Genomic DNA, 26,043 nt, shown 5'->3' on the forward strand with positions numbered 1-26,043 from the left:
ACGGATGCTGACACATGTTACCAGTCCTCTTAAGGTAACTATACCATTCTTGTACCAGGTCCAATGTACTTCCCTGTGACTCCTAAATTAACATACTACGAGCTATGACTTAAAAAATAATGATGCAATCATAATGGTTGGTATTGTTATTAACTAAGGAAAGAGTTACAAAAGGGGAAAAAATGAAGAAAAAACAAACAAATAAAACTAACAATTGCCAATTTGCATTTGCTAATGGTGTCTAAAAAAGTCGGTAGATTGCTGAAACGATACAGTATCTTTAGGGCTACCGTATAAAACAGCAGAACCGGAAGTAAAATTCAAGCGCGAAACAGCTGTCTCTACAATTTCGACAATCGCTGGTACGTTAGTAAACATGTAGTGGCATGAGTGCTGTGTTGAGTATACGGTATTGATACATTTATCTGTTGAACTGTACCGAAATAAGGCTCGCAGTTGTTGCTGGCTGTTACAAAAGTGTTTTCCTATTGTCGATTGTGAGACCGACATGTCTTGATTCCATCATCCGTGAGTTATACATTAATAGGTGTGAAATTTGGCTTAGCCAATATGAATAATGACTGGTTTGATAGCCTAACCTAACTAACTGTCACTGTCTATTTGTCAGGCCTAACTAAATATGTAATATGTATCAACTATCATGGAGCAGTCATAGTCCATCCATTACTTAGCCTAGCTCTTAGAAAAGGTATGGCCATAATTCATTGGGTCACATAAGAAATCATGTTGAGTTTTGGGTTTGTTAGGAATGGCTAAAAGCTCTACCCAGTAGACCTAGGTTAAGCTTATAAGGTTAGGGCCTACAATAACTTTTAGTTTTAAAGTGAGCATAGGCTTATGTAAGGCCTTAGTGTTACTGGGCCTAGGCTAGGCCTATGTTATGTATTCATGATAGTCCACACACAACTTTACTCGAGAATGTTTCTCAAGGGAGGGTTTCAGCCACCACAATTGAATTTCGTCAGGATGATAAAATAACCAACAGTCATGACGTCGCCCTTGGAAGATTATTAAATACTTCAGGCCTTAATATTATAATGTCAATCAATGACAGAGAGCCACCATGATTCTGGATCATACATTTTCAATGCAAAAACCCCACAAATATGACAAAGAAAGATAAGTAGCCTATAGTAGATGGCCCAAAGTTTGTTCACTGTCGTATTAAAGCTTGTGATGTATCAATTTAGTATGCTTTTAAAAATTTCCTACATTTGTCTCTTTGTCTCATTTATCAACAGATAGCAAATGTTAAACATGTATTGAATCATCAAGGCATTAGATAATGTTAATAATGCCTTACAGTAGTTTTATGAATCTTCTTTCAGTAAAGAGCATCCCACAGAGAAAATGGACCAGGCATCTCACAATCAGTCATCACTACGTAGACAAGAGGGAGTTAACTATGCTCAAGTGCTTCAGAGTATAGCAATGTCCAGCCCAGCCCATGCCGTCATGGGACAATTGCCGGCAAATCTCATATCACCCCCAACTGCTGCTCTCCAACATGTTAACTGGGCTGCTAACCATGTTAACACAAACCAAGTTCCTTTCAGAACACCAGAAAAGGCTGGAAGTTATGGAAATCAGATTATTCCTGGACAAAAAACACCTAGTCCCAATGGAATATATCAAATGATATCTCCTACTTCTCAGTACATTCAAATGATGCAAATGTCACCTGGAATGACATCAGGGACTTCCCCACTCCGTCCTGACATACAGGAAGAATTGAAACGTCTCTCGGAAGAAGGACTTGAAGAGAACATCAGGTATGAACATTTCTTTGGCTTGAGTCTTAGCCAAAATATGTCAAGTAACTGGTTATGAATACATATTTCAGACCTTCTTGTTATTTTTACCTTTTCACCAATTTGACATGTCTATAAAGTACATATACTTGAATAGAATTTTCTGCAATTTGAGTAAATACTCTTTGCCATTTCTCATCCATTAGAGAAAATCTGTCAAACATTTCCTAACTCTGAAAGTTGTTGTAACATTATTAAATCAGCAAACATTAACTAAATCCACTTTCAAATCTACAGTCCTTCATCAATAAGAGATTGAACTATTGGTGAGATGGGAGTCTGTGGTTAGGAATACAGCAGTGTGAGTATAAGGCTGTGAATCTGCTACATGAACCCTGCAACACCTATCCCTGTTTAGGAGACGAAATACATATCAAATCCATCTGTTTGCTACATATTAGATTTGTAGATAGATCTGTGAATTCAGGCTTGGATATTTCCTAGCCGGGTGGGAAATAATGGTAAATACTGGGAATATTGGTAAAAACAAAATCATGTGAAAAACAACTATACAGTTGTTAAGTGAGCACTAATTACACTGATTTGCGTGAAATAGTGTCTGGTATCCAGTCAGACTCAATTATAGTATAACTTACTGATTAGGTTCATCTAAACATTCCTCTAATTATTAAAGTTCTTAAAGCTGTTACAACACTTTTGCAAGAATAAACAGTTAGAAAAAATGAAAAATATTCAGTTGTTTAATATTTGCCAGTATTTCCCACCTGTGGTGAATATTTAATAGATCATAAGTGTCCTCACTCCTTAATTTAGCAATCTAATATTTGATATGCTATCAACTCTTCCCAAACTGTGTATCAATCTTGAGATCATTATCAATTCATCCCTTTCATCACTGAATTTAGAAAGTAGTAAACAGCTCAAGTTGTAATGGTGGTGCAATAAGATTTTCTGGTTCAAAACAAGAAAAGTGATGATCTTCAACCACTGTTTTTAAAATCCATTACCATGATTGAAAGTGATGCCTTGAATACCGATCCTGTTGTTGTTCTCTGTTACAGTGCTGAAGTTTTCTCTTCCTACAAAGCCAGAGTGATAATTCCAGGAGCCATCATTCATCCAGGAGACATCGTTGAGGCATCTTCTCTTGCTGTTAGTATCTTACACTTGTTGCGGTTCAGTATAAGAATGACTTACATTGATTTGTCCATGCAGAGATAGGTGCAACACTGGCTAAATAAAGTATAAAAATCAACGATTTAGATAACTTCTACTGTTGCGACATGTTATAGGAAAGGATTAAATTGTCAATATGATTTTCAGATTCTGGTTCATTGGTAATTGGTTGTGATGATATAATATATTTGTAAACTTATGATAGAGTATGGATTGTATGTGTTACAATCCAATGATCTCTCTGTGATGGTCGGATTGGCTGGGACAAGTGGTAGACTAAGCACTCAAAAATGATTTTATTATATTCCAGTGTATTATTGTTTTATGACCCTTAGACTTCTAGGAAGAAACAAATTGGAATTGCTAGATGACCTTTGACCTTATGTCATTATTGTCCCCTTGTTGTTAATATTATTATTGTTATTATATTCATAAAATATACCTACATTGTTTTAATAAATGCAGGCTGTTCCTCTACCGAGACCAACCTACAACCTTGCTGCATCTATACCATGCGAACTAATAGAGGGCGGCAAATTGAGTAGTCTTCAGCTAGAAGGGATACTGTTTGCTGTAAGTTTTTTTGTTATTTGTTTTCTTTCTAAATTCAAATGATTGAGGAGCACTTTAGAGTGGTTGTACTGCAGTCTGCATGCAAGATTGAACTCATGTCAGAATGGGAAATAAGATCTGTAATACTTGCATTCTAAGAGCATTTCATTCAGTAATAATATGCAGCATAAAATATTCATGTAAAAAGTAATTAAGTCTGAGTAGCTAAGACTGTCTGACTATTATTTGGGAAACAAAAGGATTAATAGTGAGATGGTTCCTATAATCATGTTTCGTCATCAATTGGTGCATTATGATTTATTATTTACCTTTTATTGTTGCTCAGATGCAGTAGTTAGGACATTAAATATTGATCCTATTTTGTTACTTTCCAGTGCCAGCGACATCAAACCATCCTCCCAAATGAAAGCAGAGCTGGATTTTTCATCGGAGATGCAGCGGGAGTTGGTAAAGGAAGACAGGTAGGCTAGACAAGTTGATGTGATCATTTGGGGTATTTATGTTGGAGAAATAGTAAATTAAATATGGAATATTAGAACATAATTCAGTGTTTACATGTGCATTGCAATTTTCTCATCTGAAATTTCTCAGTTACAAAGTACTGAAAGCACTATGGATTTGTATACAAAAAAACTGATACATGTACAGTATCTTTGGATGTTTAGCAGTTAGGTTACATTAGCATAGCAATTTGCGATGCAATACTGGATAAATTATTTCCTGAATATGATTTCAATCATTCAGAAATTTGCTTTTTAACCCTGAAGTTTTTTCCTGAATAATAAGCATTTGACAATATTTTCATGTATTTGGTACAGTTCAGACAAATAGTACAATGGAAAACTACCTTGTACTGGTCAATTATTAAGCCTTTATGTTTGTTTTTGACAACTCAAACATCAAATTATTTTACTGATGATTGATGACATTATTATGTTGTTCAAGGAATAAAGGGCTTTGCATACAATTGGCTTGTGAACTTCAAGTACATTAAACATTAAATTTATACTTTCACATGACTTTTAAAGTTTAGATGCTTGTGATAAAAGTATGCATGATTTTAGTCAGGTTTTATGAAGTAACTGGCAAAAAATTATACTCAATGTCTAAAATTTGAATTTTTATTCTCCAACTTTCACTGACCAATTATCTGATATCTATGCAATGTATTCATTACAAATTAAACAAAAAACCCCAAACAAATATTTCACATGACAATGTTTTGTTATTAATGAAAGAAAAATATCACAGCACTTGGCTATAGTACTGTTGTTGTTTGAAGAGCAAGTAAATCTGTAATTTCATAGTAGTAAATGACTCAACAAGAATCTCAAATAAGTACATTATTATAAATATATTATATAATTACATATGATTATTATACACTTTAAGAACTAACCTTGCACAAGCTCCACTTTTCTTAGACCTCCTCAGCTTTCCATTCAGAAATGTTAGCATTCTGTTTCAATTTCTAAGTTTACTCTTTATATATATTAATTAAGTTGTAATCTTATTCTTTTCTTTTCTTTTTCTGTTCATGAAGTAGAAGTAAGATCTTGAATCTTGAATTGCCAAAAAAATGGTCTCTTCCTGTCCTGTTAGAAATAGTTCAAAATACATGTAACATCTCAATCATGTATTGACAAACCTAAAATGTACTATCCATTGAATTTTGTTTGCTGTGGTTTTGAACATCAGTGTGGCAATGTTTTGTTGTCAAGTACTGTTAATTATTTGTGTGTTAGGCTTATCATCTTTGATCAAACTGTTGTTATAATATTCATATTCCTGCATTTCAGATTGCTGGCATAATTCTAGACAACTTTGGCAGAGGAAGAATGAAGCACATTTGGTTCAGTATTTCATCTGACCTCAAAGTAGATGCTCAGAGGTAAGGAGAAGAGGTCATCTTCTTTGCTATGAAAATGCTGGTCTACTAGTTGGTACATTTTTCTTGTGATGTGATTTTATTACAACTTTTTTTGTACTGCTGAATATTTAAACAGTGGCATATGGGGGTGTGGCAGTGGGTAGGGTCTGGAGGACTTCAGTCATCTAGGGGAATGAGGCATTGACTTACAGAGCATTTGGGTGTGGTGGGCTGGGCTGGGGGAAGGTTTACAATGAAGCATTTTGTAAAGAAATGAGTGTAGCCCGAGGGGGGGGGGGGGGAGGTGTTGATGTCTATAATTAAGTCTAAGCGCAATGTCATACCTATAACTACTTTTGAATGTTGAGTAGGGTTGAAAAATGGCTCTTTTCCTTTGTTACTATGCTTCTTATATCTAACTAGTATGAATTATCATGCATGTGCTAAATATTGCCTTGTAGAATTGCCAACATTCTAGCCAACGGCCCTTATTTCTATTGAATTTAACACTGCTGCTTCTGCAAGGGAGCTGGTGGGGTGGGAGGGTGTGGCAGTCAACTAGGGGGTGATTGAGTGTAGAACAGGCTTAATATGAATATAAGAAATCTATTATCTGTGCTACAAAACCTTGGATCACTATGGTGTCATTACTGCAGAGGTGTCAGCAAACAATAATAAAGCAGTGATGAGGTTTGTTTATCATTATGTGTGTATCTTACTGTGGTAATATCGAGGCAAATGATGATCTCGATTCAAAGCAGCAGTTTTCAGAGATTTTGTTTTGATTTTGTATTGATCTTTCATTAATTTATTATTTTTCATTGACTTTTATGATGTTTCTGTTTGTAATGTTTTCAGAGACTTCCATGATATTGGTTGTCACATCAAAGTTATAGAAGGTTGCCAGCAACTGGATAGAGAAACCAGGTAAGGGTGGAGAATAATCTCATTACTAAATGGTGTGAACGTAAATTATACATTGCATTGATCAGCAATATTCTCTGGAAAATTAAACATTGATTAGTTTCTTGAGGATGTAATGTCAAAGCCTATTTTTCATAATTATTCATACTGGATTGATGTAAAATTTCACAACACTATCTATCAAATATTATCGGGGTTATATGTTAAAATAATCAAAGGTTTTGAACTTAAACATCAATTTGGTTGTGCATAATATTTATCTGAAATTTTATTTTTGCAGCAAGGATATAACTGTAAACCAATGATATATTTAACAAGGAAATAATCAAGGAATAAACTCCTCTTAGTTTATTCAGTAGATTCTTTTCGTGACCAATAATAAAATTTAATGAATTTAATAATCCAGTTGTTTTAGGAACAGTACTAATTACTTGATTCGTCTTCTTCCCTGTTTCAGAGCCTTTGGTTTACCGTCAGACTTTAAATCTGGAGTAGTATTCAGTACATATGCAACATTGGTGTCTTCTGTGCAGAGAGGTGGTAAGCAAGATTAGTAGTATATAATCAAGCAGGTTCTTTCTACAGAATCATTTCTGTTCAAGCACAATGACAACCAGCTGCTTTTGATGTCCAGTGTCAACATGTATTCTAATTACAACAATTTGCCCTGAGTTTGATCCAAGAAAACAATCATGTTTAAGTTTGCAACAAAATATTGATGTGTAATACTTGTAGCAGTTTTGGATTATCAAATGTTAAAGCAAATGAGAAACTCTTTTCTTGAGCTGATTAATTTGTTAGTATTCTATTTACTGTTGTACTGTAAGTGCCATATGTTTGTTATTATTCTATTTACTGTTGTACTGTAGGTGCCATATGTTTGTTATTATTCTGTTTACTGTTGTACTGTTGGTGCCATGTGTTTGTTATTATTCCATTTACTGTTTTACAGTAGGTGCCATGTGTTTGTTATTATTCCATTTATTGTTGTACTGTTGGTGCCATGTATTTGTTATTATTCTGTTTACTGTTGTACTGTAGGTGCCATGTGTTTGTTATTATTCCATTTACTGTTTTACTGTAGGTGCCATGTGTTTGTTATTATTCCATTTATTGTTGTACTGTAGGTGCCATGTGTTTGTTATTATTCCATTTACTGTTGTACTGTAGGTGCCATGTGTTTGTTATTATTCCATTTACTGTTGTACTGTAGGTGCCATGTGTTTGTTATCATTCCATTTACTGTTGTACTGTTGGTGCCATGTGTTATTATTCTGTTTACTGTTGTACTGTAGGTGCCATGTGTTTGTTATTATTCCATTTACTGTTGTACTGTAGGTGCCATGTGTTTGTTATCATTCCATTTACTGTTGTACTGTAGGTGCCATGTGTTTGTTATTATTCCATTTACTGTTGTGCTGTAGGTGCCATGTGTTTGTTATTATTCCATTTACTGTTGTACTGTTGGTGCCATGTGTTTGTTATTATTCCATTTACTGTTGTACTGTAGGTGCCATGTGTTTGTTATTATTCCATTTACTGTTGTACTGTAGGTTCTATGTGGAGCAGTCGTCAGAGCAGACTACAACAGCTGATGGACTGGTGCGGACGAGAACAGTTTGATGGCTGTTTAATATTTGACGAATGTCATAAGGCCAAAAACTTTATTCCTGTAAGTATTCATAAGTCACTGGTCATCATCAAACTTTTAACTTCGTAAATATTCATTAACCGTCCATCTGAGTGCAATTTTGTTTGGTAATCTCTGATTCGCTCAGAATAACAAAAGGAATTCAAAACTAGTGGAATAGTAAAAAGTGCAAAAGGTGGTAAACAATATCTTGCCAAATTTGTTTTATGCAGGAGATGATGTTCTATTTCTTCCAAGCAAAGAAGGAATTAAATATGCCCCAATGTGAATTAACATTTCAGAGAACGAAGAGACACACATTCCAATCTGTGATTTTTTTCAAAAACAGCAAATGCTTGGCCTTTCAATTTGTTGCAAGTAAAGTTTTGAGATTTCCTTTTACAGGGCAATGAGAAGAATAGCACTAAAGTTGCAATGGCAGTTACAACAATACAGAGGTATGAATAATTATAATTTCATGATCAGTACAATTATTAATTTTATAGTAAGAACAGCAAGGTCTAAATATGCTAAGTTTCTAGTCTAATGAAAAAGTTAACCAATATATTTTACTTAACTGCAAACCTCTCAGGTTTCAAGTAAGAAACATGTTGGTAAATGGTCAACCTAACATAGCTGAATAGTTATGTGAGTACTAATGAGGGAGAAAGTGTATTTTTACATGCCAAGCATTACAAATTGCCAGAAGATATTTATTTTGCTGTTTCCATGGAATATTTATCTTCAGATTATTGGTTTTTTGCAGTTTTCATTTGATGAATGTACATGTCAATTTAATATTTATGTATAGTCAGGTTCATTGACTTTAAGTGCTTTAATGAGTCCAACACAGAATGTCTGTTGACTGATTTTCGATGTCTTTTTTGCAGAATGCTTCCAAAGGCTCGTGTAGTGTACTGTAGTGCTACGGGGGTATCAGATGTAAAGAATATGGTATGTAATGTACTACAGCATAAAATTCAGTAAAACCTTTGTTTGAATGTCAAGATAAGACTTTGTGTAATAACGAGCAGAAATGACATGCAGAGATGAAAACCCTGGACTGTACGAGGCGTAATAGCTTGGGTGTTGTTATCTTGTGAAAGAGAATAGGTTGGTTTACACTCTAGACATCGTATTGTCATTAACTGGTACGGAAGGGGGGAGAGTAAGGGGAGGACCAGGGTTGTAGCCATGGTGGGCTGCTCTGGGAGCCCTCATCTGGCACCCGATTCATACCAGAAATTGTCTGAGCCACAGGGCATGATTTTTTCGCCCTAAGCTGAACAGAACCAGCCCAATAAGGCACATTATGTTACCTTGCAAGTTCAGTGGGTTAAATTTCCCCTCGACATATATTTTTAAAATGGGTTTCAAAGTACCCATTAAGTCTTGTCCATGTTTGGTGTGGGGGGGGGGAGGTTTCATTCCAATATTTTTTGTTGTGCCCTGCAAAATCCTAAAATGTACATTAGAAGCTACTCTGAACCTCAGCCGGAACCTGGTTGGTACACACTGCGCTCCGCAAATTCTAATTTAGTGCCTGCCAATCCTTAGCTACAATCATGGGGAAGATCATTGTACCTTCTGTTCGCTTATGCATGTGTTTACAATTATTTTTATGCTTAAGGGTCATTCTTTGTAGCGCAGAAGACATTATAAAGCATTTCCTTTCATAAGAGTTTGTTTTCATTTAAGCTTTTCTGTTTTCTCATCTAATGTTATGGGTGGGGGAGGGGGTTATGCTAAAAATATCCTTACTTTAATCAAAGCATTTAAAGTAAATATTCAAAACAACTGAGGTAAGGTCAATTAATGGAGGACTCCAAGAGGTTGAAATTTTCTTTCAAACAAAATTCTTGATGGAACCATTAAATCTTTAAGGGGAATTAAAGTCAATTTCGCAAAAGAAATATGCATCGAATACAAGTACAGTAGATCTAGAGGTGGAGTTATTGCTACACTAACTTTTAATACCATCCACAAGTTAGGTCCTTGCCCTCTGTTATAACTTGAAATTACATAATCTATGTTTAACTTGTTGTAAATGTTTGTTGCTATCTCCGTTGCAGGCATTCATGGAGAGACTCGGATTATGGGGTGAAGGTGCACCATTCAGCTCCTTCGATCATTTCTTGGAAAATATCAATCGTAGAGGCCTCGGTAAGACAAGTCAATCCCAAACTGTTGTAATATCTGGCCTTCATATTCTATGGGTATAACTATTTGTAAATACCTTGTAACATTTTTCAAATTGTGTCATAAAGTTGAAAATTGTCTCAGCTATGTCGACTAGTAATTGCCACATTCACCCATATTCACCCAAAAATCTTAATGTCGATGGCTCACTAAAAAAACCTATTTGTTATTATATGTCTGTTTGATTGCAGGAGCGGCCGAGATGATGGCCATGGAAATGAAAGCTTCTGGAATTTACGTTGCGAGAGGACTCTGCTACAAAGATGCTGAGTTTGTGACGATAGAGGCAAATTTAACTCCGGAGCAAGAGAAGATGTATGACACAGCCTGTCATTTATGGTGAGGTTTTTATCTCTGGTCCTGACTTATTTTTCGTCCAGTTTTATTTGATGGTCAGGTGACAATTACTCAGCCTATATGTAAACTATTGTAGTTTAATTGGATCCAGTTTTGTTATGAAAAGCATAGTTTAACATTTACTTTGGCATTTTGTGTTGAATTTGCCACAATTTTGTGGTGCCATAGACAACATTGAAAGAAAGGATATTAAGGTACCTGAAAACTTTCTCTGTTATCTTAGTGCAACACAATATGATGGAATTAGGCAAGCACTTTGCATAAGGTCTGCAAATACAAACGATAATATACCCTGTGGTGGTTGTGATCAAATATGTCTCGTGTGCAAAAATAAGGTTATTTTGTTTGACATGTCGCAGGAAATCATTTCGGATCAAATTTTGAATCTTCTCTTCAGGAATGAAGTTAAAACAGCTCTTGAGACTGCAGTGAATAGATGCAACACCAGTAATCCGAGGATATGGACATTATTCTGGTCTTGTCATCAAAGATTCTTTAAGCAGCTCTGGTAAGAATTGTGTACAGTCTATAGCTTCCATTGATGACTGTTTGATGATGGTTTGAAGTATTATACCAAAAAAGCTTCTGAAGGTGTTTGATCATGAGAAATAGGGCTGCAAAAAACTATGGAGATTTTTATTTCTTGAAATGAAAGTTTATTATGAAGATAAGAATGTACTATTCATAATCCGATAATTTTCCCTGACCCTCCTCCATATTTTCCTGGGCCGTGTTATTGACCCGATGCCCCTGGGCCATGCCCCCCCCACATGATACCCTTCTCCTAAGGCCTGATACTTGCTAACTCCAAAGATCTTCAAGTTTGGGCTCTAAATTTGCTTTCTAAGTTTTCTTTGTCCATTTGCATTAAGACCGCAAAAATAGTTGATTTCTTATTTCATCATGTTTGTTTTATCCATCAGCCTTGGAGTCAAAGTTCCATCTATAGTCTCAGAGGCTAAGAAAGCCATAACCGATGGTTATTCAGTGGTGGTGGGACTGCAGACAACAGGCGAGGCTAGTCTGGACAGTGAAATCAGCAAAGGTGATACACTTTCTGACTTTGTATCCACGGCAAGAGAGATGTTACACCGTTTCATCATGCAGAACTTCCCTATTCATAATGCTATGGTGAGTCTCAAGAGTTATAATTGCAACATGAAATATAGAAAAATTGAAAAAGAGATTGCTGTTGTGTGCCATGAAAAATACCTAAAATAAAACTTATGGTTAGTTGTTCCAATAGTTTCCTTCTTGTTTTGTAATATTTAAAACTCGACTTTTCCTTTCAGAATTCAGGTTTAGTTGTTTCTCATTAGAATCTCTGCACCTGTCAATTCCTTGTTTTTTCCCTGTAAATTTAAATAGTTCTTCCATATTTTCTTTCTTTACAGCCCAATGAGCCAATGCAGGAAGATGAGTGGTCTGTACAAGCTAAGCAGTTATTATTATCATTCACCAGCCAGATTGAATTGCCCACTTGGTAGGATTTTTAAAGAAGTTTTGTTTAAGAAAATAGACGTATCTTCCTAGGTTGTATAAACCTGGGTTGTCAAAGTCTGTTGTAATTTGTTCAATACAAATTTTCTGAGGGGAAATGCATTGCAGTCTTGGAAGTATTGTTGTGTAAAAAAATTGTTTTGAGAATATTACAATATATCAAATGACTGCATCTCACAACTTTGAAAGTTCAAGGACTGTATCATAATAAAAGGAGCAGTTCGAACAGCCATTACCATCAACATAATCACCTACTTGTCTTGCTTTGAGAAGAAAATTTGTCTATTTGTACTACAGAAATGAATGTTTTACTCTCATACATTGCTAGTTATTGCATACTCGTTCACTTGAGAGGCTCAATGATATTGAAACCCATTTAAAGTTCATTGCTGAGTTACAAATGCCAGTTCTGACATAAGACTTTGTTTCATATTTCCAATAATCGCCAGGTCATCTGTATCTCCTACATTTATATTTCCAGTGCGCTTGATGACATCATAGATCAGCTAGGGGGACCTAGCAACGTCGCCGAAATGACTGGCAGGAAAGGCCGTATGGTGAAAGATAGCACATCAGGTCAAGGGTCAAAGCAAAAGGTCAAATATGAACAGAGGTCTGGAGACTCTAATGATGTAGATAGTTTGAACGTCCAAGAGGTGAGAAATAAATCTGTTTTTTTTTGTGCTCTTTTGATAACTTTTAACGAGTAAGAGTACAAGGCTCAAAATATTGTTTCCTCGTTTGTGCCTATTTAAACTTTGATACTGCTGCTGTGGCCAAATGGATAAAGGTGGTAGCAATCAGGAGGTTCCGGGCTCGATACCCGGCCGGGTTATAGTAAGGTGGGTTGTACATCCAAGAGCAGTCTACAGTTTCTCATCTGAAATGACTATCCAAATTGCAAAATTCCAAATTTGAGTTAAAATGTTGAATTGGAAGCCACGGTCCACCTGACGTGTAAGTTGTAATCCATAAGCCCTTGCGGGTTTCTCCCACACTTGTGGTCGCATAAGCATTGTAAAAATAACTGCTCATTATTTTTATTATTGTGTGAAAGTGGGGCTGACGTTTCGATCCTAGCAGGATCGTCTTCAGAGGCTAAACGACATAGTTTTGTTTCAATTTCATTTTATGATAATTATATGTTACATTATATCCTGGAATTTTTTCCCCCTACAGTACCCCTAGTAATCTCTTTTCCTCTATCTTATCAGAGAAACTCTTTCATGGAGGGCAGGAAGCTTGTAGCGATTATATCTGATGCAGCTAGTACTGGGATATCCCTCCACGCAGATACAAGAGTAGCCAATCAGAGGCGACGTATCCACCTGACAGTCGAACTACCCTGGTCAGCTGACAAAGCTGTTCAGCAGATGGGAAGATCTCATAGATCCAATCAAAGCAGGTAATTAAGAAAATTGTTGTTTCATTTCTTCAAGCGGCAGATTGCTTCACAATCGCATTCTTCTTACATCTAGATTCACTTAAGTTATTCACATAGTAAGTTCCGCGGTGTTCTTTCTTAACTCTCTTAGGTCTATTCTTTGATCTTGTCCAAACAAGATCCAATTAGCAGATGACTTTCTTCAGCAATTTTTGACACAAAAGCTGTAGCCTTGATACTTATATGCAAAACAAGTTTCACTTTGTAAGGTTCATACTCTAGAATAAGTCTTGATTTGTGATTTTGAAATTAGAATACTATGTCATGACTTTAAACATCTTTTTTGATATTATTGCACAGCTAACTTTAGAACAGTGTTTTTCTCTGAAATCGTCTTTAATGGTAAGAAAAATTAGGGTATAAGACCAATAAAAGCTGTTATAAATTATACAAACGTAGTGTATGGAGCTTTATTGGTGACATTGTTATACTGAGATTAGTATCTCAATAATTATGTTCTCAAGGCTAAATATGGAAATATTGAGAGAAATTTCAATATTAAAGTAACTTGACAATAAAAAATTGAAATATCGAGATGCAAGATCGAAACATTGGAACGTCTGAAAATATCATACCCTGAGCATCGTTTTGACGGATACCGACAAAATCTTAATTTTTCATTTATCATTAAAAGCTCTGTGACAATGGTACAGCCAGAATGTTTGAATCTCAATCTACCTAATTTCCTTCAAAAATGATTTGTTCTTGTTTGTGCGTGTGTTCCACAGTGTGTCCTTTACAGTGTGTTTCTAAGCAGATCAGAGAATGCTTCATCTCTAGGTTTCAATTCACTTGTTTATTTTTTCTCCAGTGGGCCTCTATACAAACTGCTGACTACCAATCTTGGTGGCGAGAGACGTTTCGCTTCTGCCGTAGCCAAAAGACTTCAAACTCTAGGTGAGCATCATCTCAATAGTACTGGCCTCAAAATATGGTTGTCACAAGCCCATATCCCGAAATTCCCAAAGGTTGAACTCTTATTTGATCATTTGCATACTTTGAGAGTTAAATCACTCAGTGAGGTACAAATGTGATATCATTTAATTAATTACTCCATTGACTTATACAGTAAATTTGTGTCTGTGTAAGGTTCCTAGGGCATCGTTTAAAACTGACATGTCCTACCCACCATATGATAACTGATGGCTTGGATTATTGTGGCATTTGTAAAATTTACCCACTGTGTCCATTGAATTTTTGAGCTAGAAGAAGTAAAATTTAAACACAGTACATTCCAACTCTTGTGTCAGATCTTGTTGCATAATGTTCCTATTTCTTCTCTATGTATAGTTGTAATGAATTCAATTGATGTTCCATTAATGGTAAGCATTAAACCAGGCTTTTCAGACAATTTGCAGAATGGTCAATCTTTCTGTTTTTTTTATGATAGGTGCACTCACACAGGGTGACAGAAGAGCTACTGCTGGTGCGGATCTGACTGAATTCAACTTTGACACAGTTTATGGAAGGAATGCTCTGAAAACTATGTATAACTCTATCCTTTATGTAAGTATCATCGTCAAACTTTGTTTCTATTTAATGGAATGGCATGGACGTGAAAATAAAAACTTTAAATGTCATTGAGTCATTTGAGTCATTGAGTCTTGGAACTCAGGAGTTTGAGAGGCATAAAGTTGTGTTCTGGAAGCCTATCTGTAATCATCCTTAATGAATAGTGGTTTGTCTCAAGCCATTTGTTTTCAGCATAAGGTCAGATAAGTATGAGGCAGAAGACTTGTAGTACTCAAGTCTGTAATTGTACTCAATCAATTTCCTTCATTCGTACTCATGGTTTGTACTTAGAGAAAGCAAAAGTCCTCAACCACTACTCATAGCTTTCTGCTCATATATTTATACTTGGGCAATTGTACTTGTACAGGTACTCTTGGTTTTTGTTTTCTTGTTGTTGTTACATTCACTTTTTGCTCCTAGTCTGATATGTTAATGTCTTAAGCTATCAAATCAGTTTATCTCAGCATATTGAAGGATGCATAGGGACTCTGTTCAGTGGAACAGCTATGGCTAGGAAAACTAGTTCTGAAACCAATGAATCAGTGTACCTCAACATATTGAAGGGCATATAGGGACTCTGTTCAGTGGAACAGCTATGGCTAGGAAAACTAGTTCTGTAACCAATGAATCAGTGTACCTCAACATATTGAAGGGCATATAGGGACTCTGTTCAGTGGAACAGCTATGGCTAGGAAAACTAGTTCTGAAACCAATGAATCAGTGTACCTCAACATATTGAAGGATGCATAGGGACTCTGTTCAGTGGAACAGCTATGGCTAGGAAAACTAATTCTGAAACCAATGAATCAGTGTACCTCAACATATTGAAGGGCATATAGGGACTCTGTTCAGTGGAACAGCTATGGCTAGGAAAACTAGTTCTGTAACCAATGAATCAGTGTACCTCAACATATTGAAGGGCATATAGGGACTCTGTTCAGTGGAACAGCTATGGCTAGGAAAACTAATTCTGAAACCAATGAATCAGTGTACCTCGGCATATGAAAGGGTGCATAGGGACTTGTAAACCAATGCATGAAACAACCCTTAAGCCGAGTAGATGAAATACGATTTTTCAATTTTTTCACCGCTCATTACCAATCTGGACCAGGTCCAACAGACTTGCCTTAGCTGGTTGGTTCCTGAACCAGAAACTTGATAGATGTTAATTTGAACACTCCAATCACTACAACATGTCATTCACCTTTGTGAATCTCTATTCTGCCATCTAATTGGTTTAGTATTTTCTTAATTAATAACTGTGGTTATTTCTTTACTTTCAGAGACAATTACCAGCAGGAGTTAACTTGGAGAAGATTCTAGAGAAAGATCAAGGCTTTGATGAGTTCATTATTCAGATGCAGGTCTGTATTAAATAAGTTTCTTGTAAATATCTTCAAAATACTTATAATTGAAAATGTCCCAAACATCTTTTCCAGTGGCTGAGCTTGTTCACTTTATCATCTGATCCGCAATGCTCATTATTATTATGACAGCATAAAATATTTACAAACTCAGGATTATGAATTAATTAACCGTATGTTTGTCTTTGTAACATTTTGCAACATTTTGCAACTACCATGTAAAATGTAACTGTTAGATGTAGTGGTGATGGGAGTGGGGGAGGGGGAGGGGGTGTTACATTCTGCAAGGAATAATTTTAGTTGTCAAATTTTGTGTAGTAGTATGAAGTCTCTGAATTTGTATCTTATAAAGTACAACTGTCTTTTTCCTATGTACAAATATTGCAATACACCTTTGCATAGCAAGTCCATATTGTGTAACATTGTCCATATTTGTCCATATTTTGTCCACATATTTGTCCACATTTGACCATATTGTGTAACATTTTGCGATGCGATACTGGATCAAATCCCTGTTCTGCCGTTAACGTGTGAAATTTATTATGTTGATTATTTGTAGAGATGACTTCTAGATAAAACATTTGGAGCGGTGGTATATTTTGATTTACCTATGATCATGTGTTAACATTTTCCTTACAGGAATGCCTAGTGTTAATGGGTATCCTGGAGACCATGAACTCACACTCCATCAAAGATGCATACGTCAAAGACGTCTCTAAATTCCTGAACAGAATCTTGGGATTGAAAGTAAAGAAACAAAACATGGTAAGAACTGTCCTGTTTGGATAATCTTAACCATGTTATAGATAACTGGGGGGGGGGGGGAGGGGCCTCTGGGTTTGTATAAAAAGTTTATATGATTCAGAGAATCCAGAGTTTAGAAGAGTTTGCAAACCATAGGCATGTATAACTAAGGATGTACTTGATCTTGATCATAAAACTTATAAAACACAACCCTCTTAGCTGCTTTGTGTTATTTTTCGTTCTGATTATTTTCTCAGATTTTTAATTTCTTCTACGAATGCATGCAAGCCAACATTGCAGCGGCCAAGAAAGAAGGAAGGTAGGAGTTCTTTTTCAAATTTTTTATCTTTGTATCAACTCTGAAAGTCACTGTAAGAGAACTAGAGCATAGTATTACTTTAGTTAGCTGGATGCATTGTATAGCTTTCCAATTGTTTTTACCTTTGTATCAACTCTGAAAGTCACTGTAAGAGAAGCAGAACATGATATTACTTTAGTTAGCTGAATCCAATCTGTATAGTTCACTAAAAATTTACAAATACTGATTAAATCTGGTTTCCTTTCCTTCAACAGATATAGTGAAGGTTTACTAGATATCACTGCATCATCTATCAACATAGTCGGACAGCCAACTGAGGTCTTTAAGGATACAAACAAGAGTACGCCGACAAGGTAAATCATTCATTTGTTGACTTTATTCAACAAGGAAACAATGCTACCTGTTTTGTTAGCGGCAAGCGGACTCTGTCGCTGTTTTTATAAATCTGCTGCAGTATTGACAATCCTGGTTGTGTTAAACAAAACAGTATTATTTGTATTGTCCACAGCAGTAGTATTCCAGCTGATTTTGAACTGCACACCTGCTTCAATATTGACAATCCTTGCTATTGAAAGAAAATTTAGTTATTTGCCAATATTTGTGAAATGTAAACTGCCATTTTTCTACTGTTTGATAGGTGTAAGAAATAGTTTGGGGATTACTATGAAAATGTAACAGAAATGGCTTTGTAAGTTTAGATTAATCTGCATAGGTTCCTATTACGATATACTTTCTCAGAAAAATCATCTTTTTTCGTTACTTACGTTCCCAGAAAGCCACATTAGCCCCAGATCAGTCTTGTAAATTTCCGCAATATTTGAATGACATTTTTGTTTTTCGTATTGCTGGCACCTCCAGCAAAGTGATAGACAATAGGGATTAGCCAGCCAGTTGTGACAATTTCCTAATGCTAATACCTCTCTAAACTGTACCCCAATACCATGCTCTCAAAGCACTGCAATTGACAGTATAAACAGTTCCTAACCTTGATCTGATAGAAACATGATATTCATACTGCTCGTACTGACAATATGAGTGATCTGAAGCAGGACATGACACTACAGTATAGATAATCTTGTCCCAACTGGGTGGATTAGCACCAACTTAGTACTGGGAAGATCAGTCACTAGAGCACATGAATTGTAATTCTCAGTTTCTGGCAGTCACTGGTTTTGAGTTCCATATTTTGGCCGATAGTGAGGAGAGGACAGTGTTTTAGATGTTCTTCGGACACTCTAAGTTGGTGCTTTCTTAAATACATGTCTTTCATGCCAGCAGCTTGTATGTTCCTGCTTCAGGACATTCTTAGCCTAAAATGTTACTTAAAGTAACATTTTGGGCTCAGAATACTTAAGTAAGACCAACTTATGAAATGACACATGAAAAATCAAATTCAATGAAGTTAGGAGAAAACTTAAGATTTAGATGGAAGGGTTTATCCCTTGCGGCCCATTCATCTCCTGTTTCCTTTCATCTCTCCATCCTTTTGTTTTGTCTTGCGTTATTCTTAATTAGTCAATACCCCAATTAAGTTGTCTGTCCGTCTGTTTATGTTACTTATGTTTGTCTCAGGTTGCTACGATCAAACACGTCAGGCCCTCTAACGTTGATATAGTTACCTGCACAGGTTGTTTGCGGTAGATAAACAGTTTGATAACGGCTCCCCCTCTCTTTGGTTTTCTTTTCTCAACAGACATGTATCACTGACTGTTGATCGGGGCATGTCCTGGGAGATGGCAGTGGAACGATTAAAGACTCTTGAGGGGAACCGTAATGGCTTCTACATGTCGAGACAGGAGAGGTTTGGACGCCATCTTGTTCTCCTGGCCACCAAGAAGGGAGAAAAATCTCACGTATTCAAAGTTGCAAGGTAAATAGAAATAGGAGATTTGTTTGCTTTGTCAGGGTTCTTGCAGTTATGGAATTTCTGGGAAAGGTGAAAAAAGGGGGAAAAAACAATAGTAATTAAGTACCATTCAAGCTTAGGAGAATATGAAAGCTGGTTTCAAATTTAATGGAGTTATGACATTGCTTAGTCTAACTTGCAATTTAACAAATAATCTAATGAAAGAATGGAAGGTGGGTTAGCTCAAGCCGAGGGTGAATCTTACAAGAAACTGAACTGGATGTGGCTGGTAGCGCTAACAAACTTATAAAATATATCACAATCTATAGTGTTCTGCATTCTAGACCAGGTGCACATATTTCTCACTGAGTTCAGTTGTGCACTGTTTTGTGCAACTGTCATGTAACATTATCTATTTATATCTTTGATGAGACCTACAACTATTATTTCCGAATTTTGTGCAATGGGTTAGGCAGCTGGTTAGGCTAACAGATACATCAGCTAAATGGAAGGATTGTAGTACTTGGCTATTAGGTGATCATGATTTCAAAAGCAACAGTATTATTTTGGTAATTATGTAAACATTTGTTGCAATACTAATGTAATGTATATATATATATATATATTTATGCTCTTCAGTGTGTGGCAGAAACCTTTACAGTGTAAACAAGAACAGCTGTGTAAAGCACTTTTATATGCAGTTTAAACATATTTACCCTGGCATATGTGTATGTGTTGCTATTTTTAGACCAAATACTGGAGTTTCAAACTTTGATGAAGACATCAGTGATCTCTTGACAAGGTACACACCTGTGTCTGTGGAGAAAGCAGGTAAGATTTGAAAACTCAGAATACAATGAAAACAAAAATTAGTCATGTTTTTCAGGCCTCAAAACTAGGGGTATTCACCAGCAAAAATGTCAGTGGAATTTATTGTTTGAAAGTAGAAAGAAAAAAACTTGCATATTTCTGCCAGTAAACATTTAGATATCAAACAATAGGTTAACATGATTTCCATATCTCTCACATAAGCCCTGTATTATTGCTTATTATCAGTGTGTATTATTGGGCTACTCTAGCTCATTAGTCTGTACAGTTACTGATGAGTGCTGTAATTAAGGAATTTCAAGTTGATTTTCTTTTTAGCCAGTAGATTTTTTAATCACCAGTCGGATAAATTTGTGAATGCTAGGTCTTATCTATGTAGCTTACTTCATTTAATAATAGAGATAATCTCCTGTTTAGTTTTTAGTTAAAGGATTATATTCACTGAAAGTTTATTTTTCATCTCAAAGGCATCAAAGAGAAGCATTGGTTGTGTAGAAGCATTTCTAAATGATGACAGTTTTGCAGGACTTCGTCATTACAAAATTCACCTCTCCTGAATTTACAATGTATCTGGTCATAGCAAAACAGAGTAAGACAAGAAATATAAAGGAGAATAAAAACAAAAATATTAGAAGCAATGAATCTTGAGGTATGAGTGCTGGGCATAATTTATCCAGTGTCGTATTACAAAATGCGTGTTTTTTGTATAAGTATGTTTTCTTGAAGGGTAGGTGACAATCTGAAATATGTTATTTCTGCCTTTCCTGTTTAATGACTTACAACTTTTCTTCCCATCAGAGAAATTATGGAAAGAACTCTATGCATATTCAGAAGAACATTGTATCCATGGTGACCAGTGCAAGAGGAAAGATAGCTGTACTGGTAAGTTCTGTCATCCTTTTTGAACACCATTCCTGTGTTTATTTTATGCTTTGTTCTTACGTTAAGAACTTTGTCTCCAAACGTACACAAAGGTGCTCAAGTACACAAAGGAGGAAATTTGTAGCGCGGTGAGATTTATGGTAATGGATCAAGGGTGGGAGCAAAGGGAGGGGTGAAGGGAGGTGTAGGGGAGATATTTTGTAAGAATATTATAATTTCTGTTGGTGTGTGTGAAATACTGCTCAGTTGGAAAGAATTTAAATGTTACAAAGCAAACTGTCCTCCCTTTTGTTAACATCATGTCAGGTTTGGGTAAGAGGTGGTAAGAAATAGATGATGTAACGATGCAGGTTAAGTCTTGTTGTAACTTTCTCTTTTGTTATCTCAACACAACTTTCCTTGTTCTTTTTTTTAATCAGTGCTCTTGGAATATTTTCAGTGGCAAAATTAATTGTCAGTGTTGCTTGATGAATGTTATAAAAGAAGGTTTTATTTTCATTAATACATTCAACTCGAGCACTTAGAATGTTTGATGTAGTCTGTTATATGGTTCTATGTATTAACCATTGTATTTGTAGATTTCATATAATATCCTATCATCTTAACTTTTTTTTCTCCTTTTATATTAGTTATTCTTCCTGTTAACGTGTTGTATGACTCCTCTTTTTAAAATTTAAATTAATAGTGGAATAAATAAATTAGACAAAGAGAGCAAAACTAGAAAAAAAGTTGAAAAAAAATGTTTTTATCCTTTATTCTGCCAGGTATTAAATTTATATACACGACATTTAACACATTCTCAAAATTGGTCATTGCAAGTTTCAAGAAAAAGATTAATTTATTATGACTGTAATGCAAATTTTAATCAGCATTTTCTCTCACTTTCTATAACATTTCATATTTATATTACTTTTTTTGTGTGTATATTTTCATCTCTTTCTTAATTATTTGTTTTTTTCATTTATAGTTGGCTCTCGAAAGTATCAACTGGATCTTCTTTGTGGGGGAATTATTCCCATCATGTCAATATTGGAACAGACTCTACACGCCAATGCATCTAAATTTCAATTCAGGTGAGAAAAATGACAATACAAGTGAGGGAGACTAACAGTGAAGTAATGTAAATACATGAGTGTAGGAAGGTAGTCAGAAAATAGGAGAGAAGAGGATGGGGAGGGGGAAGGAGGAAGGGGGGGGGGTAAAAACCAGGATTCCCACCAACCCCCCTATCCCTTACCCCAGGGTCAGTCCATCGCATGGAGGCACTTGCGATCCTTTCTTGTTCATCTTTATATCTCCTGGGACAAACATAACCAGTTTACTTGCCCTTGCACCTGCTTCATTTTCTTACATTCATATGTATTTATTGGACTATTGGAAAGAATAATTGTTTTTTCCCTTTTGGCTGTCCATAGTAAAACTATCATTAATATGAGGGTAGTTAGAGTACAGTTGGGTAATGGAGAGAGGCTGATCGGTCTTCGGTACCCCGCAGTTCTCCTACCACTAGTGGACGGTGCATTGAAGCAACAGAAACTGATGCAGAAAGTCCAAGCCGTGAGTATCGTCTTGTATTTTTGCTTCAAGAGAACAAACTGTGTTGTCCATCCTGAACAGTTCTAGATTTGGATTTGTCATGCAGGACAAATTTGACTCGAAGTTTGGAGTTTGTTGTTCAAAAAATCCTTTAAAAGCATTAGAAAATAGTAGAATAGCATAATCTACTTAGAACGAAACGTTTTTCATTTCAGAGACTTCAGATTGGACAGAATGGGATCCAGGTCGATCCTGCATCTATCCCTCAGTCTATGGATCAACCCAAACAAACTCAACGAGAACCAGAGACAGACGTCATCCCGAAACTCGTCAAGAAAGCCATGACTCCACCGAATACGCTAATAAACTATTTCAGACGGAGGGAGGACGATGGTGAGAGGTCAAAGGTCACTTCTCAGTCACTCAACCAAAGTCAGAAGGAAGTTACAAATTCATCCGACGACAGTAGTAGCGATTGCATGATCGTAGCGGAAGATGAGAAGGATTCCAAAAAGAAACGGAAAAAGAGAAGTTCGGACCGACTAAAGAAGAAGAGAAAAAGTGAGGAAATGATCGCAGATAAAGCTGATTTCGGAAAAGAAAACGAGAGAAGTCCATCTACATCAAGAAAAGAAGAGGCTGACAAAGCTGGAAATGAGTTTAATAAAGGGGAACCTCTCTCGAGCAGGCAGAGAGAACAGACTGGAGCAGCTGCAGCAAGCAGTGCAACCATGGTTACCAAAAGAACAAAACAAACCAGCATTGCCTCTATGTTTGCAAAACAACAGACTGTCAAGGAGACCAAAATGCAATGTCCAATTTGCCAAAAAGACATGCCGTCCAAAACATCGAATAAGGAGTTTAACGAACATATTGACAAATGTTTATCAAACAGCATTCCTTAAACAACTTTATATGCAGAACAGAAATTAGAAACTGTTTTCCTTTTTAAAGGGATTTATCTCTTCATCCACAACTCTTATTTACGGTGTTTGGTGGCTGACTAGTGGAGATGTAATTCAAAAGTGATTTAAAAAAAAAAATCTGGTCTTATTTGCTTTGTCAGCTATTTTCATCTTACAAAATGCAATGTCTTTCCAACATTATCTGGAGAAAATTAATCTATTATGGGAACAGGAGTCCTAGGTGATGTCTTGTGTTTGCACACTTAAGCTTAACTCCAAAGGATTTTTGAAATGTACTGAAAGTGTATGTTTCAGATTTGAATAAGAAGTTAATGGTAGAAAGGGAAGGGTTAGGGTTTAGGAGTTTTATTCTATTCACAGAAAGTTGAATTCTAGCTGTGGAGATTGTGCGATCTGTCTAACAAGATGTTGTTTTCAGCGCTGCCAAGATTTTTTCAATTTTCATTCCTCTCTGTCTTTACTGTTAATTAAAGAGAAACTGGTCTTCTTATGCTTCATAATGATGATGTTTCTCTGGTATATTAAATACTATTATGTATCATGCAAAACTTGATTCTCTCCCTCCCACCCCCCCCCCCTGTGTCTTGTCAAAGGTTAACATCCCTGATTTACAGTGAAATTTCAAAACAGGAAATATTTGTAAAAACCGAAAGCAATAGTCTGTGAAACAGAAGAAGCCAGGAAGACATGTGACACATCGGTGAGTCGCTATTTAAACTTATAGATTGGTTGTCCGATAAAAAGAGAACTAAATGTGTAGTTCTCATCCTTCCCAAGTTGGACACAAATAGAAGGATCATAGTTCTCAAGTTAATTTCACGTGATGTTTCTTCCTTTGGTGTAATATACATTAGTCTAATACACATTGTTAAAATACAAATGTATGAATGTATGTATTTTAGATCCTCCTGCAAGCAGGAACTCGTGAAGAAGCCATCATTGGCTTATCAAAGCCGCAAGCTGACCGAAGTCAGTCTCTTACATTCATGTTTAATATCCATGATTATGAATTGTCAACAAGTGACTCAAACTCGGGAACTTATGATTGGAATGCACCAGCGTTAACCACTGAGCTAACACTCCTATATTTAATATAGATTTAACATAGATTTAATGTTTTTTTAAGAATGTAATGGTAACTATCAGGGAATGTTTTAGTGTTAAAATTGCATCTAGCAGTTTTGGAGGCTCCTAATGTTGTCTTTTAATATTGCGGTTTCTGTGTCAGAAATTGCTCACATCTTTTAAGTTGTTTAGCAAGTTGCACCTTTTGCATTAAATTTTGAGATACGATACAGACGAAAATTATTCCCAGGCTATGTCTCTATGCTTTCGTTGACAACAACCTAATGTTAATTTCATTATGTTGATGACAACGTAATGTTATTTTCATTATGTTGATGACAACCTAATGATAACTTCATTATGTTGATGACAACCTAATGTTAATTTCATTATGTTGATGACAACCTAATGTTAAATTCATAATGTTGATGACAACATACTGTTTATTTCATTATGTTGATGACAACCTCATGTTTATTTTAGTATGTTGATGACAACCTAATGTTTATTTCATTATGTTGATGACAACCACATGTTTATTGTAGTATGTTGATGACAACCTAATGTTTATTTCATTATGTTGATGACAACATAATGTTATTTTCATCATGTTGATGACAACCTAATGATAACTTCATTATGTTGATGACAACCTAATGTTAATTTCATTATGTTGATGACAACCTAGGCTAATGCTAATTTCATTATGTTGATGATGTTGATGACAACCTAAGGTTTATTTTATTGTGTTGATGACAACCTTATGTTAATTTCATTTTGTTGATGACAACATGTTATTTTCATCATGTTGATGACAACTTCATTATATTGATGACAACCTAATGTTAATTTCAGTATGTTCATGACAACTTAATGTTAATTTCAGTATGTTGATGACAACTTAATGTTAATTTCATTATGTTGAAGACAACCAACAGACCTTTCATTACAATGACAGGCTATTTATTCACTCATTTGTGGTGAGAGGCAATTAAAAATATGGCTGCAGTTAGATAAAACCTGGGTATGGGAGGAGGTATGTGTGGGGAAGTGGGGGCGGAATGGAGGAAATTTTGGAGTGGGGAAACCTCAGTTTTTACAACAACATTTTAAAGTGTTAGTGTGTGATTAGTGAATTTCTAAGTTGGAACTTGATGCATTTTCCACTGCCTTGGTATACAAGTATAGCTCATTGACATATTTATGAGGAATGAACCATTACTGCACAAATCATGCTTATAATATTCTATGAGTTTCTTTTCATATACTGTTATAAAGATATAGATATAGTATTTTTTTTATGTCATCATTTTTTGTCTAAAAAATTGTTTCAAGAGATAAGATTTGCAACAATGTGGGCATAGAGCTTGCTCAGCTGGTCTGTATCTCTCAAACTTTCTTTCTCGCATATGCAAGCTATAAATGAAGTAAGTAGATAAAATGTTTAAGATTGTGACAGCTTATTCCGATTAAAATGTTTGCCTCTCTTGCCTGTATGATAAAAAAAGCCTAGGAAAGTTGTAAGTTTACAAAATGAGAGTAAAAAAAGTATTTT

At 35.6% G+C, this 26,043-nt stretch overlaps 1 protein-coding gene across 3 annotated transcripts; it reads left to right on the plus strand.

Annotated features, from left to right (window-relative positions):
• Nucleotides 1–347: 347 nt before the first annotated feature.
• Nucleotides 348–25,951, plus strand: LOC139974780 (protein strawberry notch homolog 1-like). 3 transcript variants are annotated; one of them, XR_011795541.1, is made up of 31 exons: nt 349–528; nt 1,350–1,793; nt 2,855–2,945; nt 3,435–3,542; nt 3,917–4,003; nt 5,342–5,433; nt 6,271–6,339; nt 6,794–6,876; nt 7,890–8,008; nt 8,372–8,424; nt 8,857–8,920; nt 10,039–10,129; nt 10,357–10,504; nt 10,920–11,030; nt 11,446–11,653; nt 11,917–12,005; nt 12,504–12,678; nt 13,237–13,427; nt 14,278–14,363; nt 14,857–14,972; nt 16,262–16,342; nt 16,982–17,107; nt 17,344–17,405; nt 17,660–17,758; nt 19,099–19,275; nt 20,000–20,082; nt 20,878–20,961; nt 21,929–22,034; nt 22,377–22,518; nt 22,713–25,446; nt 25,604–25,951. XR_011795541.1 is itself a non-coding variant. In XM_071982196.1 (30 exons), exons 2-30 carry the CDS (start codon nt 1,372–1,374, stop codon nt 23,400–23,402), a joined length of 4,053 nt encoding a protein of 1,350 aa, XP_071838297.1. In that variant the 5' UTR covers nt 348–547; nt 1,350–1,371; the 3' UTR covers nt 23,403–25,951. The 3 variants fall into 3 exon arrangements, 2 of the variants coding, with proteins under 2 accessions (XP_071838297.1, XP_071838296.1); XM_071982196.1 differs by having other exon boundaries at nt 348–547; nt 22,713–25,951; XM_071982195.1 differs by having other exon boundaries at nt 22,713–25,951.
• Nucleotides 25,952–26,043: the final 92 nt, after the last annotated feature.

The sequence above is a fragment of the Apostichopus japonicus genome, chromosome 10 (assembly GCF_037975245.1).
Source record: "Apostichopus japonicus isolate 1M-3 chromosome 10, ASM3797524v1, whole genome shotgun sequence".
NCBI classification, from domain to species: domain Eukaryota; kingdom Metazoa; phylum Echinodermata; class Holothuroidea; order Aspidochirotida; family Stichopodidae; genus Apostichopus; species Apostichopus japonicus.